The sequence below is a fragment of the Phaseolus vulgaris genome, chromosome 4 (assembly GCF_051622355.1).
Source record: "Phaseolus vulgaris cultivar YP4 chromosome 4, ASM5162235v1, whole genome shotgun sequence".
NCBI lineage: Eukaryota > Viridiplantae > Streptophyta > Magnoliopsida > Fabales > Fabaceae > Phaseolus > Phaseolus vulgaris.
Window position 1 is genome coordinate 48796901 of NC_143501.1, and position 17690 is coordinate 48814590.

Here is a 17690-nt window from a genome sequence, read left to right on the forward strand (position 1 = left end):
CATTTTCATATTTCATTTAAGCTTTTGGATGGTTATATCCGGAAGTGAATTATGAGTTCTGGATTTTCATATCCGGAATGGTGTGTTGTAAATGGTACTGAAGATTGAGATCCGAAACTTATTTTTATTTGCTTACGGATTTTGACATCCATAAGGTAATTTATGCTGTCCAAATAAGCTTCCAGATGGTGAAATCCAGAAGTGACATATTAGTTCCGGATTTGTATATCCAAAACTTTGTAATTGAACTTATGGATATGAATATCCGAAAGACAAAAATTTAAAATCATTAAAGATAAAATTGACATTTCACGTGAGTGCGTTGAGTGGAGATCTGAATTGATATGGTGCAGGGAGAATCAGCCTAGAAATTATGGGGTGCAGTGAAAAAGCCCGATAAGATTGAAGGTAATGGGCCAACATTGCTCAAAGTGCGTGGGCCCAAAGCCCAAAGCCCAGAGGACCAACTCTGCCCAATTATTACAAGCAAGAACCTGTCTCCTTCAAAACCTCACCTGTAAATGTAAAAATTACTCATGGATAATGAAAAAAATTGATAATAATGAGATAGATAAGTTATCAACCCAGCTAAACCAATACTACTTAATTTAATTAACTCTGCAACACATTCAGATCCGTTTTTCTGATCCCACATTGAAGAGTTTTCCGGTTAGGTGAATACAAAACCCGAAACCGAGACAAAAAAAAAAAGAGAAGAACAAAATACAATACAATTTCTTCAACCAATTCAGACACTGCACAACAAAATGGAGGCTCAGTTAGGTGGATCCGGATCCGGACCCGAGAGGGACAAATCCACCGCTCCTCCATCCTCTTCTCCGATCTCCGTCGTCTCCGCCTTCTGGAAAGGTATCATCGAAACTTCACTTCCACGTCTCGCTAATTCTTCCATTTCGCCCTTTCCAATTTTCCATTAATATTATTCGCAGCTTTCTTCTTAGTTTGTGTTTCTGTGTGCGGCAATTGACTTTGTTATCTCTAATCCATGATGCGTTGCCGCATTGCTTCAATTACGATTGTTTCGGGACTTTATTTTTTTTCTTTTGTATTTTCAGATTTTGAGTTGGAGAAGGAGAAATCTGTATTGGATGAGCAAGGGCTTCGAATTGCTGAGAATCAGGAGAACAGTCAGAAAAATCGACGCAAGCTTGCAGAGAACACTAGAGGTATGCGTAGTTAGTGTTTATTTATTGTTTGGTGTTTTAAATGGACGTATCTGAGAAATTACACATTATGCTTCTTACAGATTTCAGAAAGGCTTCCCCGGAGGATAAGTTAAGTTTGTTCAGTTCCTTGCTTAAGGGCTACCAGGAAGAGGTTGATAATCTTACTAAGAGAGCCAAGTTTGGAGAAAATGCTTTTCTCAACATCTATCAAAAGCTCTATGAAGCTCCCGACCCTTATCCAGCTCTTGCATCGATTGCTGTGAGTTCTAGGATTTAGCTTACGTTCCCTGTTCTTTTTATTTTCAGTTTTTTGTTCGTACGTGAAAGAACTCATGCAATGTTTTTGGATGAATTACATATACATGCACGAGTTGGTTATGTATAATGAATGCATGATTCTCTGATCTAGATATACCGATGTAATAATGCTTTTTTTTAGTAATGAGCACTGGGCAGTCCTTCCATCTTGAAATACATGCAACTTTAATGTGTTTCCGAGCCATCAAATCTATGTTGAGACAATATTCTGTTTCTATTATCTCTTTTGTGTTCTGCCCATTATTGCTTTAATTAACGCCTTTTCATCTTGACTTTCAGAGAGTTTGACAACCATACTTTCTTAGTTTGTATATTTAAAGATTATCAACTTAGGCCTCCATCATTAATTTATTATGCAACTAAACAGTTCCATTTTTGTTGCTTGCTAATTTGTACGTACAATGCTTTTGTGCATTGGCACATATGTTTTATGTACGATGGGAAAACCATGTGCATGTTTACAGATGCTTGTTCATATTTCTGATATGTTTTCGTTGTACAGGAGCAAGATCTCAAGTTATCTGAGCTTGAATCTGAAAACCGGAAAATGAAAGTTGAGCTTGAGGAGTTCAGAACAGAGGCTACTCACTTGAAAAATCAGCAGGCTACAATACGAAGGCTTGAGGAAAGAAATAGGCAATTAGAGCAACAGGTTATTAATGCTTCTGATATTGTTGTATATAGTTACATAATGTCACGATTTCTTTCATTTCTTGAGGACAATACCCGTTGATGTCTTTATATGTTGCTTCCTGTTTTCAATCTTATATGCACTGGTCTATTGTCGGGATCGGGATCCTATTTTGACCACCTGTTTTTCATTTCTGTTTTGAAACCACTTTCCCAAAAGCTTAAGCTTTTAGGTGAAAGCACAACAATGGTTTTTAATATATTAAATCTCTAAATCCTAATCCTTTATCATGTTTCTTCTCTAATTTAATTTCTTAATAATTTAAGGATGAATAAACTTAGGAGTACTGTAACTACAAGTATAGTATTATTGACTAAAGGTTGCTTTACATGTGTTTTATCTAATACTGTATCCTACAACTTTCCCAAATCTATTCAAAAAGGGGCAAAGTAGGACTTACCAAGTTGCTCATTTTGTACCCTATTTTTAAGTAAAAAAAATTCTCATGAATTGCTAATTTGTCAATTTGAGTTGCATTTCCATGTTTCATGCCTGTTTTATGCATATATGGTGCAGGCGGGTGAATATGGGATGCATTTCCATGTTTTATGCCGGTTTATTATCTTAGCATAACTGAATTCAACTCCCTACTGTCAAATTGATAAAGTTCCTTGCAATCTGTATGTTGATATTTTGTTATTTTATGACATTTGCAGTTATTCGAGTGCTCTAGATCCCCAATATCTTTAAATTCAATTACAAATTAGACCTAGTTTTCTTTCATGATTTTTAATTTTTCACTTGAATTTATGTGAATTAGATGGAAGAGAAAGTGAAAGAAATTGTGGAGATTAAACAACGCAGTCTGGCAGAAGAGAACCAGAAAACATTGGAAGTTCTGAAAGAAAGGTATCCTGCAATGTTGTCTGCTATGGAGAATTGTTAGATATTATTAGATATAATTAGATATTATTTGATATTATGAGATATTATAGATATTGTTAGATATCTCATATTTATGTAATGGGCTTAGCCCATATGTTTCTTTTTCCTATATAAACATAACCCTATGTGTTCAATATACACAAGGGATTTACCCTATTCTTTCTTTTCCTTTAATGTGGTATCAGAGCATAAGGTTAGAGTTTAGGGTTTAGGGTTCAATTTTTATTGGTGAATCCACTATTCACTGGAATTTTCCAGCCACCACCCCCACTGTCTCGCCGGACCTTCGCCGGACCTTCGCCGGACCTTCGCCGGACCTCCGCCGGACCTTCGCCGGAATCTCGCCGGAATCGCTATCGGAGCCTTCATCTTTGTTGCTCCCGCCAATTAACCGGTGACTGGATTTGTCCTTATCTTTTATGGCTTCTTCCGCTTCCGCTGCCACTATGGCTTCTTCTTTAGTCATTATGCCGGATTCATCTATTTATACTAATTACGTCAATGTTCATCTTTCCATTGACAAATTGGATGGAACCAATTATGACACTTGGGCATCAGATATTAAATTATGGCTTAAGAGTCAAGGTTATGTTGATCATCTTACTCATCCTACTCTTGCTGAAAATGAGGTTGTTCGTTGGTCGAAAATTGATGCTCAATTATGCATTGTTATCAAATCGACCATTCACTCATCTTTAAAACAAATTTTTCGTACCTATGAAACATGTTCAGAAGTTTGGGAACAAGCAAAATTATTATACACCAATGATACTCAACGTCTTTATGGTGTGTGTCAAAATCTTCTCACAATTGTTGCTCCCAAACGTCTTGATGGTACAATGGCAGAATATCTAGGTAAAATTCATGCTCTTCTTCATGATTTTAATGAGTTATTACCTCCTGCTTCTACTCCTTCTCAAGAACTAGAACAAAGATCCAAGTTCTTCATGTTATTGGGTTTACATGGTCTTCCTGATGATTATTCTCACGTTCGTGATCAAATTTTGGGATCTCCTATTGTGCCCAATTTTACTTCCACTTGTTCTACCCTTTTGCGCGTGCCAGGTAAACACACCGCTGATATAACGTCTCATGTTGATGACTCTTCTGCTTTAGTATCTCAGCATAATGATCGTACTCCCCCTTTTATACCTGCCTTTCGTCTATTTCTTCTGTATCAATTCCAAAATCTGTAGGTGATGCCTTAGCCCATCCTGGTTGGCGTCAGGCCATGCTTGATGAAATGAATGCGCTTCAGAATAATGGAACTTGGGAACTTGTTCCTTTACCATCTAGGAAATCTGTTGTTGGTTGCAGGTGGATTTTTGCTATCAAAGTTGGTCCTGATGGTACTATTGATCGTCTCAAAGCTCGTCTTGTGGCTAAGGGTTATACCCAAATTTTTGGTTTAGACTATGGTGATACTTTTTCTCCAGTAGCAAAGATGGCCTCTGTTCGCTTATTCATAGCTATGGCTGCTCTTCAACAATGGCCTCTTTATCAACTGGATGTTAAAAATGCTTTTCTTAATGGGGATTTGCAGGAAGAAATTTATATGGAGCAACCTCCCGGTTTTGTTGCTCAGGGGGAGTCTTCTGGATTGGTATGTCGTCTTCGCAAATCCTTATATGGCCTCAAGCAGTCTCCTAGGGCTTGGTTTGGAAAATTTAGCAATGTTGTTCAACAATTTGGTATGACTCGCAGTGAAGGCGATCATTCAGTTTTTTATCGTCACTCGAGTGCTGGGTGTATCTATCTTGTAGTATATGTTGATGACATTGTTCTTACAGGCAGTGATCACCATGGCATCTCACAAGTAAAACAACACCTTTGTCAACACTTTCAGACCAAAGATCTTGGCAAACTCAGATATTTCTTGGGGATTGAGGTAGCACAATCCAATACTGGTATTGTTATCTCTCAAAGAAAATACGCATTAGATATTTTGGAGGAAATTGGGTTGATGAATTCGAAATCTGTTGATACTCCCATGGATCCCAACGTCAAGCTTCTACCCAATCAGGGGGAACCTCTTTCAGATCCTGAGAAGTACAGGAGATTAGTTGGAAGATTGAACTATCTCACTGTTACTCGTCCTGATATTTCCTTTGCAGTCAGTGTGGTGAGTCAATTTCTTAATTCTCCATGTGAAGATCATTGGAATGCAGTCATTCGTATAGTGAAGTACATTAAAGGCTCTCCTGGAAAAGGTTTGTTATATGGTCATAATAACCATACTAAAGTCGTTTGTTATTCAGATGCTGATTGGGCAGGATCTCCATCTGATAGAAGGTCAACTTCTGGTTATTGTGTCTCCATTGGTGATAACTTGATCTCTTGGAAGAGCAAGAAACAAAGTGTTGTGGCAAGATCTAGTGCAGAAGCAGAATATAGAGCTATGGCCTCGGCTACTTGTGAGCTTATTTGGCTTAAACAGTTACTTAAAGAATTGCAATTTGGAGAGGTTACTCAAATGACACTGATATGTGATAATCAGGCTGCTCTTCATATTAGCTCAAATCCAGTTTTTCATGAAAGGACAAAACATATTGAGATTGATTGTCATTTCATTCGAGAAAAGATTATATCAGGAGATATCAAGACTGAGTTTGTTAATTCAAATAATCAATTAGCAGATATTTTTACTAAACCCTTACGAGGACCTAGGATTGATTACATTTGTAACAAGCTGGGTACATATGATCTATATGCACCAGCTTGAGGGGGAGTGTTAGATATTATTAGATATAATTAGATATTATTTGATATTATGAGATATTATAGATATTGTTAGATATCTCATATTTATGTAATGGGCTTAGCCCATATGTTTCTTTTTCCTATATAAACATAACCCTATGTGTTCAATATACACAAGGGATTTACCCTATTCTTTCTTTTCCTTTAATGTTTGTTTATTCAGTTTAGTACATGCAAAAGCTGCATTAGGTATATGTTTGTAGTATTCTTACTGTTGCCAATGTGAACCATTGAAAGAAGGGAGGGGAAGTATGGCTTCGGCATCCTGTGTGAGCCAAATAAACACTGGCTCCAAGTATTACCTGCACACATGGCAAGGTGGTGGGAGGAAGAAACAAAATTTGTTTATGATGTGAAGTATAAGAAGGTCTGACAGGGAAAGGAGGGGCAAACAAGGACCTAGTGTGAGATTGGATGGATGTTAAGGTCTCTTGAATGACCTTGACTTTTTTTTTTTATTCCTTTGTGTGTAAGTTTTTCCGTTTGCTTTCTGTTTGCCGTGAGTGACGGAGAGTCCATGTTTGTGAGTTCTGTTTATGCTATTTGGAATTATCCCTCTTTTTCTACATTCAAATATGAAATACCCAGGTTCCCATTAGTTTGTCCCTCTTGTTCTGTACATACAGACTGACTATTACTGCATCAGAACTGTCCTCTGCTTTGGCATTGCTTACCTAGTATGATGATCTCTTTATGTATGCAGGGAACAAGCACTGCAAGACCAGTTGCAGCATGCCAAGGGCAGTGTTTCTAATATGCAGAAATTGCACGAAATTGCACAAAACCAGTTGTTTGAACTCCGTGCCCAATCTGGTAATCTAATAGTTTTGATTGCAATTATAGTTGTACACTTCACTTGAATCTGTAACATTGGTTCTTTCATTACTTTATAATCTGCATATTTAGAGTTAAGACCGTGATTCTCCTGATTTTATCTAGAATTAAGACCATGATTCTCCTGTGTTCTTGAAAACTTCAGAGGAAGAGAGGGCATCTAAGCAATCTGAGGTTACACTTCTGATGGATGAAGTGGAACGTGCACAAACAATGCTTCTTAGTTTAGAAAGAGAGAAGGTGCAATTTACAAACTTTTATCTGAATAGTTTGATTGTGAAGTGTGATTGTTTGTATTTGTGTTTACCTGTTTGATCAAATTCTTCAATTTTTTCGGTTTTCTCTCTATTTGTTTTAGAAGTTATGAAATAGTATAGTGCACTGTCTTTAGATCTATTTAAGTGTAGTGAAGATGATTGATGTTGAGGTGGTTGAATGAACATACCAGATCAGAAATATGATTTTAAATAAATTAGAATAGCACCTATTTTGAGATGATGACAGAACAGAACCTCAACTAAGGTGGTTTGGTGATATGAGTTGATTAACAGTTTCTAAAATTGAAATCAGATAGAATTCAAATTGATTTAAAAGAGTTAGGATGGTTAACCCAAGAGGAAACTTCTGGAGAAACTATTAAGACAAACTTTGCTCTAATTGCTCTTTTGAAAAAATAGATTTTATAGAGCCTAGTGGCAGAGTTGGATCCATGGTGCGAACATTTTCTAGTGAGATAAGGCTTGAGTTTTTTTGTATTCTTTTTTGTTCTATATTAGGTGCTCTGTTGTGTTGTAACTGTTTGTTGCTTTTATCATTTAAAAAAATTGTCACTGCTGCAATAAATTCATGTTCCATATGCATCTTAATTACATAGCTGGGAGTCTTTTACAAACCTACAATCTAGAATTTAAGAATAGAATGAAAGATAGAAATCTCCTTCTAAGGGTTTCCCATTGACAAAGGGGTTCCCTTTTTATGCTTTCACATCTGAGCTACTTCTCTGTTTTCCAATACCAACACTTCTCAATGCTTTCTCCTTTCATTCCCATCCTACTATTAACAACTCTAACTAATTCGATGACTGCTGTGACTACTTTGCTCTGAATCCCATTCCCATCAGATTCCTTCTATACTCAAAAGTGGGAAAAGAAAAAATATGTTGGTAACCAAGGGAGAAGGCTTTTTAACATTAAATCCTTCTTTAACTATTCCATGGGTTTGAGTATTCAACTATTAATTGATTCTTGTAGTGAACTTGATGGGAATAAGGTCTCTGAATTTGAAGGAATTCTCAGATTATATTCAGCATATCTCATAATATTAGAGTACATGGTTATATACAGGGATGGCAAGAGGGCGGGTACGGTACCCGCTAGCTACCCACCCGTCTAAAAAAAATTGCCCCATTACCTGTTCCGCTACCCATTTGGTATCCATGAGAAAATACCCATGGATATTTTTTATACCCGCAGATATTTTCTATTTTTATTTTTTTAGTTCTAAATAAAATTATTTAAAAACAAGTCACTCAGATAAAAAAAATTTAAAAGTACAATTCCAATAAAATAATACCGTACCCACCCCATTAACAAGCAAGTAATTAAAATATCCGTATCCACCACCCACGAGTATCCATTACAGATTTTACCTGCGAATGTCCCGGGTCCGAATCTTTTAGTAGTCCATGCCTCATTCTAACAGAATTTGTCCTAACAAATTGTCAGCTAGCTGCGTAATATCAGAACTATATTCTAGAACCACTATTGCTCTTTTATCTATTATAAACTCATTCAGAGTCACGTTTCTGCTAGACGATCCTTTTAGGCCTGTTGGATTGGGCTTCTTCATTCACGGCAGATCCAACTCTTATAAGGTTTGTTAGTTATTAAATTGTTGGGAGTTCAAAAGAAAATTCCTTTCTTTTAAATTTCATTTAATATCCGTTATAATCAACTTTAAAGTTTTATTTACAATCTACCCCTCAATATTCTTTACTGTTCTGGTCTCACTAACAGTGTTCTCCCCACCAGGCATAAAGAATTGAATTACTAGATTATATTATATGCTATTATATGCAAAGGTTATCATTGACTGTAAGCTAAATATATTTTATAATTGTTATGCTGAAGGAACTGTTTGGACTTTCTTGGGTCTTTAATGTAGGGATAGTTATTACTAGCTCATGATCAAATCTTAAAACAACTAAGGCCCTGTTTGGTATGCAAACTTTGGGTTAGAGGGGAAGGAACAGGGGAACAAAAGGATTGGTTGTTTAGTATCAATTAAGGGTAGAGAGGAAGAGAATTTTATGAGTCTCATTGTCTCAAGCTGCTGAGTGCTGATGCTTTTTCATATTCAATCAGACTTACTGTTTATGCTTGTGATACTTCTGTGTCTATGCAGGGGGTTCTCCGATCGCAGTTACAAACAGCAAATGAAGATACTGAAACAAAGAATAGGTATGTCAGTCCTCTTTGTTTTCTATTATTGTTATTGTTATTATTCTTATTCTGTTACTGAGACATACAAAGCATTAGTCAACTTCTTTTTTCTAAAATCAATATTATCTGCATTTCAAGTTTCTAACTTCCAAATTCCACAAAAACATTTTTTATTGGTAGTTGAACTAAGCAGTACTTACTTACGCTTCTATGGATGTGATTTGTACTGATCTCTAATTAGAATTGGAGTTTCACCTTGGTAATATGTATAATTCTTTAATGTAAAGCTTTCTCCACATATTAACAAGGTGAAACTCCTATTCTAATTGAAGAACAGCAGTTATTGAACCGTATGTAAGTTTTACCTTAAACCAGAGCAATTTGTTGTAAGTACACTATCCATCTTTAGCATCCCTTTTAAGTTGAGTAGTATTTCTGCTCTGCATTTCCTTTAAAGATCTTTTGGTCTTCTTTCTTCCAATCATGATAATTAAAGACGATCCCAGTTCAAATTCATGTTTTCATCAAGAAATCCAGTTTTATTCTTATGATCAATTTGCTATTTCTTGGAAGAAAGTGAAAGTTGCAGCTTCTTGTTCCAAAATGAGTAAGGTGCTTATTGAAGAAATTATAACAATTCTCTGAATATGCTAAGCAACACACCAGAAGTTGTTGGATATATAGCATTGTTTCTGCTAGTCTTATCATTCTAATTTGGTAATTTTAGCTTTATGTGTTACTATTTTAATTATTTTATTCAGCTTTAAAAGCTTGTAAAAAAACTCTCTTGATAAAATTCAGAGCATGGTTTGTGAAGCAAAATCCATTTCACCTTTGGTTTTATCTCTTTCTGTTAACAGAAGTGATTTTTGGACCTCTCAACCTATTAGTCTTCCAAAAAGTTTTTCAGTGGGGAGAGCAACTTGACTTGTTTGTGCTTTCTGTCTATCTGATCCTATAGGATATGCATACTTACTCATTGATACTGCTCAAATCCTTCTAATTTCCTATCTTTTACACTGGATCACAGTCTTCGGATTATTGTTTGTTTTTATTTTTGCAGTGATAGTTTAGACTCAACTAGTGCACTTGAGAATTCTTTAAATGCCAAAGAAAAGCAAATCTCTGAATTGAACTTGGAACTACACAATATTGAAACAACCTTATCAAATGAAAGAGATGAACACATTAATGATGTCAAGAAACTTACTGCAATGCTCAATGAAAAGGTAATATTTTGGTTTGCCAAAGTCTACAGCCAACCTCCTTAATGATACTTTAATGCATTACAAGTTTTTGTGATTTATGAATATGCACTTATTTTGATCCAATATATTTGGTTTCAAACTGGACAGGCCCCACAGTAAATGATGCATTTCAGTTGATATTCCATCTGCATCATTACATGGCACATAATTTTGTTCTTTCATGTTCATGAAACTTTGAAACTATTTTTTAACTATTCCCGTCACAAAATTCTCAATTCAAATTGTGGTTTGGCATGTGGGTCTGTGAACTTTTACTTTAATGATGGAAATTTCTTTTCCATTACTTGAGATATAAAAATGCAACTTGATAGTGCTTTTCCTTTGTGAAACTTTGTGCATGATGCCCTGATTTACAAGCATTTGTTCTGTCTATCAAAAGCTAATAGTATGAACATGTCTGCTGATTTGAGCCTCTAAATTATTTTGGGAGCTAACACACATCTTATTGCCTTCTCTTGATGTAGGAAGCTGCCCTTGAGGAGATGAAGAAAGAACTTCAAGCAAGACCTACAGAAAAAACAGTAGATGATTTGCGAAAGAAAGTGAAAATTTTGCAGGTGTTGTTATTGTTCTTTGCGTTCTCTTATTTATTATTTTGGCCACCTCTTGTAATTTCACTATTTATGTAACTCCTTGTGAGCTATACATACAGGCAGTGGGTTATAATTCAATTGAGGCTGAAGACTGGGAAGTGGCTACAAGTGGGGAAGAGATGAGCAAGATGGAGTTTCTTCTTCTTGATAAGAACCGTAAAATGGAACATGAACTAACACAGTTGAAGGTATGAATGTGATTTATTAAGCAATGGGACATCCAGTCCTCCTGCCCCTATAAATAAAGAAAAATTTGAAAAAAATAGGTTGAAATAAATTATCAACAAACATAGCACCGGCCTTCTTTTGAAGAAAACAAGACCAATTTCAAAAGCATCCTCTGTACTTCCTTTATTTGAGCATTGTTCCTGTTGTGGATTCAATGACAATATCATGTAGAAGGATGCTCTTTAAGATGATAACAAGTGTTGTTGCTGTGCATTTCAAAAGACCTTTACTTTTATTATTCAGATGAAGTTCTACATTTTCAGGTCACACTTTCTGAGAAAACATCTTTACTGGAAACAGCTGAAGAAAAGATAGCAGAACTTACGACAAAGGTTAATGAACAACAAAAATTGATACAGAAGTTGGAAGATGACATATTGAAGGTTTTGAATAATTGTCTCTGGCATCACTTTTACATTCATTTTCCCCACTTTGAGTAGAATATGAATTGCTCTCTTTTGCTAATCTCTGTTAGTCTGTTTATGTATTTGTGAATTATGATGAAATTTTGTGCTTATTATTATTTTAATGCACTTAAATCCTTTTGATACAGGGATATAGTTCCAATTCAAAAGATCGTAAAGGGAACTTCCTTGATGATTGGGATCTTTCAGAAGCAGGAGGGGGTGAAGCTTCTGAGGTAGATTCCTCTCTCGTGCTTCCATTCTTTCTGGATTTTATTTCTTTCAAAGAATAATCTTGAAAGAAACTAATGTCATGCATTCAGAAATTGGAAATAGATGCTGCCTCAAGTGTTGTTTTCTTTTAGGTTAACAAAAGAACTTAATCAGTGATTTGTTGGGTGGAGTTGAATTGAGTGTGCATAACAATGGAGAAATATAATTCTAATTTCAGATGCATCTCTTAGAGATATAAGCAAAATTCATCACAAGCCTGTTCCAACTTATGCTTTTGGGATAGCTAGTTCATGGGGTGGTTGAAAGCTTCTTTGACCAAACAATTGATAGATTGGTTCTTATGATTCGCATTCTCACATTCAAACTGAGATGAACATTAGACGTGCTTCAAGTTAACATGCTTTGAAGAGATGTACACCATTATTCAACTTTTTCTTTACAGCTTGAGATTTGAGTTAGATCAGATGGTTTAATGATACAATCTACTTTCTTTGATTTTTTTTAATGATGCCTTTAGGTACAAAAGTTGATTTTTGCAATTAGAAGATTAAGATTTTGGGAAAAATGAAAAAATTATTTTACTGGGTAATTAAGTAGTGCACACACCCAAATATTCTTCTGTATGTAGCAGTTCTTTAAAATTAGATTTGAAGAACTCTTAAATTGGCTCTTTTTCATCAGAATACAGACCAAAGGCAAGTATCCTTGGACCAAGATCAGAGCTCAATGCTTAAAGTGATTTGTAATCAAAGAGATCGATTTAGGAACCGCTTGCGAGAGACAGAAGAGGTATATGTATAATCAACATTACCTCATTTATTTTATTTCTTTCTATCTAATATTATTTAAACCAAATTTTAGATTATGGATATGGCAGTGTAACAAGTGTTGACCTGGGTGAAATTTTTGCTTTTAATAGGAAATAAGGCAGTTGAAGGAGAAGATCGGGGTATTAACAGTGGAAGTGGAAAAGAGTAAAGCTGATAATGTCAAACTATATGGGAAGATTCGTTATGTACAAGATTATAATATTGAGAAAGTGGTTTCAAGGGGTTCGAAAAAGGTTTTTTAAATTGTGCTTGCATCATTATGTTTCTTTCTTCAACAAGATCATTTTTTACCTTTTACCCTGAACTTGAGATTTGTTTGTGATTTTTGTTTAGTATGCTGAAGATATTGAAAGTGGTTTCTCGTCGGATGTTGAATCTAAATACAAGAAGATATATGAGGATGATATAAATCCTTTTGCTGCATTCTCGAAAAAGGTGATCCAGCTTGCTAATGTAATGAAACCAGGCATTTTAAAAGATGGCTCTTACATTATAATTTGTATTGGTGTCACTGCCTTAATGAAATACACATTTTTATGCTGTGGTGTTTTTCTGTCCAAGATAACTAAAAGCCTAAAACCATACAATACAATCTTTGAATGAATTCTATCTAAGGTTGATGCTGCCGTCAAAATTGACTTCTTATAAATGTTTGTGTTTGTGAAATAACTTGAGTTTTCAGGTGTACTATTACTGGTATTAAAAAATTGTACGTGACTGACTAGTCTTTGGTACAGGGAAGATACCTGTTATGTCCTTGATTGAGAATCTAAATTTTGTTGGTTAAACATGCATTTAAATAGTTGTTGTTGCTTATTGGAGCTGCTATTAAACACTGGATTCTCTTTATGCATAGATTTCCGTCTCCTATTTAGCACCTCACCTAGAAAAGGGAGGGCAGATTGGGACTGGATGAAAGAAGTGATTTAGTTGGAAATATGTAAAAGTTATCTTTATTGTGTTCTCTTATCAATGTTATTTAATTTTAATTAAGAACGTTTCATCTATTTTCATTTAATTAGGAAAGGGATCAAAGATACAAGGAGTTGGGATTCAGGGACAGAATTACACTCAGCAGTGGGCGTTTTCTCCTTGGTAACAAGTATGTTTGAATGCTTCTACAATATTTTTGACATTCTCCAATGCTCCTGTTCTTTTACTTAAATTATTTGTTAACCCGTTTGATATCAAATTAATGGGAAAAAAAATTCTCAATTCTTCTAATGCATTGACTTGCAAGCTCATAACTCATCATTAATTGTTGGCTTAAATATGTCTCAGCTCTTCAATATATAAAGGATTTGTGTTGAGTATATCCAATACAATTTTCTTTCAAATTGAATACTTAATCAAATTTTTTGGTTCAGTCCCTTTCGTTTCTTTCATCAGTTCTATGGTCCACGTGACCGTTAAGTTGTCAAACATGTCACAAGATATGTTGTGTTGAGTAATGATTTGTATACTAAGTTTCTTTTGTTACTTGTATTAACATTTTCCGTCATCATATAATGAAAAATATATCAATTGTTATGATAAATAAAATACCGAGGAATTAAAAAAATAGAAATATTTCAAGGAATTGAACCAAAATAAATATTTCATCTAAGAGACTTAAACATTCTTAATTTATTAAGAATCCAATTTAAAGGAAAAATTTATCGGGTACCCAAAATAAAAATCGGTCATATACGGGGACTTGAAGCATATTTAAGTCTTAATTTTTTCGCCAACCATTAATTTTGAAAAAGGTTAGCTTTCATGCTTTCGAATCTCCAATTTCTTGCTGCTTCTGTCTGCCGAAAACAATGTCTCTTTCTACTGCCCTAAACGGGTGAAGCTATGAGTGGATAGAGAGGAGCCATGGCTCCCCCAAGCTTTTCAGAACCACGTATATACCTATACTTTTTATATTAAAATATTAATGAAAAATTGTAATGATTTAATGTTGTTTATTTTACCAGTCTTTGGCTTGGTTGTCCTTTAAGTTAATTGATAAAGAATGCACTTGCAGGTATGCCCGAACTTTCGCATTCTTTTATACAATTGGATTGCATATCTTGGTCTTCACCTGTCTCTACCGAATGTCTGCTCTCAGTTATCTTAGGTAAAAATATCTTATGACTAATTTCACTGTTATAACTATCATAGATGGATTTCAGCCACTCTTACCCTTCCCTTTTCCTGCAGCAATGGCCCAGAGGAATTCCTTGTTGGAGATAAAAACGTGGATCTTCCACGTGGACTGTAGTGGATCTGCATCTCAGTTTCCTTTTCCAGTGATCGATTTCTCAAATTGAATGGTGCATGTGGTCGGAATGCAACCTCTTTTCAGTGGTCTTTTTGTTGCAGACAAAACGATTACATATTGTCAATATTCAAATATCAAATGTATTGTACATATGGCTGTTGTTTTACTCTATACACTGTTGCAATGAAATATAGAGGATTTTTTTTTTCTTGTACACGACAATAGCAAACCACTATAAAGTCCTTGTTCACGGGCCCATGAAAGAAGTGTGGACTGAAAATTAACAAATTTTAACTCACAGTCTTGTTACTTGAACATGCATTTGAATTAGTTCCTTATCTTAAATTTGTGTCTTAAATTGGTATATAGATTTAAGAAATTTCTATAAAAGCTCGCTTTAATTATGTTTGCTTAAGTCCTTAAATTTTGTATGTGAAAAATAGTATTTTGTTATTCATAGAAACAATTAACTCATGCTGAAAACATTGTTATACAACCTTGTTTAATTCTAAATACCTCTGGAGTACTCTAATTATAGACTATTCTTATGGGATATGATTAATTGGATCAGTTAATAAATTCGATAAAATTTTGTTTTTATTGACTTATACAAACAAATTTTAGCAACTAAATTGTTAAAAAATCATTAAATAAATTAAATTTTAAAACTAATTCATGTTGTATTGTATGATGCTATTAAAACATTTATATTATTAGTATCATAAAATTATGTGTTGGAGAATATCTAAGTTGCTTAAAATTCTAATACATTTTTATTGCAATAATGTTACTTAATGGTTGAATTGATAATGCATATTTTGCAGTGTTTCTCTTCTTAAGGCGTGTCATGATTCTTGTGTTGATCTTATACTATTATAATACACTTTTATTGACTAGTCTTCATGTTAAATGAAGAACTAAAGCATGATTATCTTTGTTCTTCCTGTTGTTCAAATATCTGATTTGACAAAAGGACCCAAAACACATGGATTTTGATTCTAAAAGAATTAAAATAGGTTGTGTTCTTACAGGGATTTGACAAATACAAGTATTTTTCTGCAGGGATTTGACAAATACAAGTATTGTTATGATTGCCAAAAATATATAGCATGAGTGGAGAGTTGTTGAATCAGAAACAAACAAGGTTGTCTTCTAAAATTACCTCAGAACTAAACTTCATTTCCTCTTTTTATGGTAAGATCAAATAACTTCTTTGTTCTTGTTTTGAATAAAATAAACCATCTTTGATTGTTAGCTCTGGAAGCCACCACACTTCAAAGAAAGTTTGTTGTGTTATTTGATGAAAAAGTCTGCGACATGGTAACTGTTCTATTGAATTTTTGGACAGTTCTACTCTTCAATTGAGATTATACAATTCCTTTTTTGACCATATCAGAGAAAATAAAGAAATATTTGCAAGGTTTGTTGTCATGTTCATAATGTGCACACCCCACCTTCAGTCTGAAAATGGAAATTGTCAACTTCCTTCAGAAGCACGTTTGATACATTAGGTTAATTTCTTTTGCAAAAAATTGCCAAATGCATTCTTAAACTTGTTGATGGGTAAAAGGGTTCAATCTTTTATCTTTATCTAGACTTGAATCAGTTGCCATATCAAGTCACCTCCAAAATAGTTTGGGGAACAGAACAGAACAACTATGTTCACAGAAAGTAATATACTATTCAACAATAGTCTCATAGTAGTTGGAAATTAATCAAATTATCTTTATAAAGTGCTTGATTTTGAAATCAAGTTTTAATCAACCCCACTTTTTCCTCTTTGACTTACTCTCCTTTTTCACACTCTTTTCATCATACCTCTTTGGATGATCCCAATGTGTAACAAGTGGTCAACATACAAAAGTTTTCCTGCCTTAAACACTTTATAGATTTTTGCATCATAAAACCGTAAAGTGAACTATAAATCATTAATTGAAAAATGGTATCAAACAGTAAGGTCTTGAATGGTTTTGTGGGTGAAAAATATAATTAAAAAAAAAAGATTCCATTAAAAATAGTCATTTAAAGTTGTGTTTGTTATCAACGAAATGTGTAAAAGCTTTATATTAATAATACAATTTTAAACAAATAGCAATTATTCTTGCAGGTTAAATTTTTCCTTAGTTTGATCAAAATTCGAGATATGAGATCTTTGATTTTTTTGGTCTTTGGTCTTTTTCGAATCTTTAGTTTTTTTGAGTTTATGATTTTTTTGGTCTTTATTCTGTTCGAATTTCTAATCTTGTTATAGAAATACATTCAATTATACTCTAAGTCAATTTGATTCATGTAAAATAGTTCATAATCAAAATTAAATTATCTAATAATAATTTTAGAGTGTTCTCTATTCATAGTAATGATTAAATTAAATTCAATTGAACTCAAACATTTTATGTTTCAATTTATGAAATGTTTACCATTGTTCTGGTATGCATTATTAATGACATCTTATAAACTCGTTTCTCCTTCTATTCATAAAAATGCTTTTTAATAACAAAATCGTGACAAAAACACTACTTTTTAAAACAAAACTTTACACAATTTTTTCTTAGTTTTGTTTGATATTTTGTCTCCAACCATAATCCTTAAAGCAGGAGGCATGGTAGAGGAAAGAATGGATGAGGAAAAAGGTGCATGATTTGAGGGTTATTTATTAATTAATTAGTGGCACAACACGTGCAAGATATTTACCTGTGAACCAAGAGATTTTGGAACTTGCATTGCACTTACTTTATGCAGCATTTGTAGTTGACCAACCTGCATTCAACC

The 17690-nt window shown here is 34.1% G+C and overlaps 1 protein-coding gene across 1 annotated transcript; it reads left to right on the forward strand.

Annotated features, from left to right (window-relative positions):
- Positions 1–496: 496 nt before the first annotated feature.
- LOC137838046 (protein CASP) lies at positions 497–15219 on the forward strand. The gene is made up of 19 exons (XM_068647258.2): positions 497–870; positions 1077–1187; positions 1268–1446; positions 2008–2157; positions 2957–3045; positions 6545–6654; positions 6821–6915; positions 9079–9134; positions 10180–10345; positions 10849–10941; positions 11037–11165; positions 11469–11588; positions 11759–11845; positions 12525–12632; positions 12763–12906; positions 13007–13108; positions 13696–13775; positions 14685–14777; positions 14861–15219. Exons 1-19 carry the CDS (start codon positions 768–770, stop codon positions 14919–14921), a joined length of 2076 nt encoding a protein of 691 aa, XP_068503359.1. The 5' UTR covers positions 497–767; the 3' UTR covers positions 14922–15219.
- Positions 15220–17690: the final 2471 nt, after the last annotated feature.

What these genes read in the sequence shown, in the direction of transcription:
- LOC137838046 (XM_068647258.2), top strand. Translation starts at nt 768, where the DNA reads ATGGAGGCTCAGTTAGGTGGATCCGGATCCGGACCCGAGAGGGACAAA. An exon ending in TGAACTCCGTGCCCAATCTG is followed by an intron (nt 6,655 to 6,820) that starts GTAATCTAATAG and finishes TGAAAACTTCAG; the next exon opens with AGGAAGAGAGGGCATCTAAG. An exon ending in TTTCAAGGGGTTCGAAAAAG is followed by an intron (nt 12,907 to 13,006) that starts GTTTTTTAAATT and finishes ATTTTTGTTTAG; the next exon opens with TATGCTGAAGATATTGAAAG.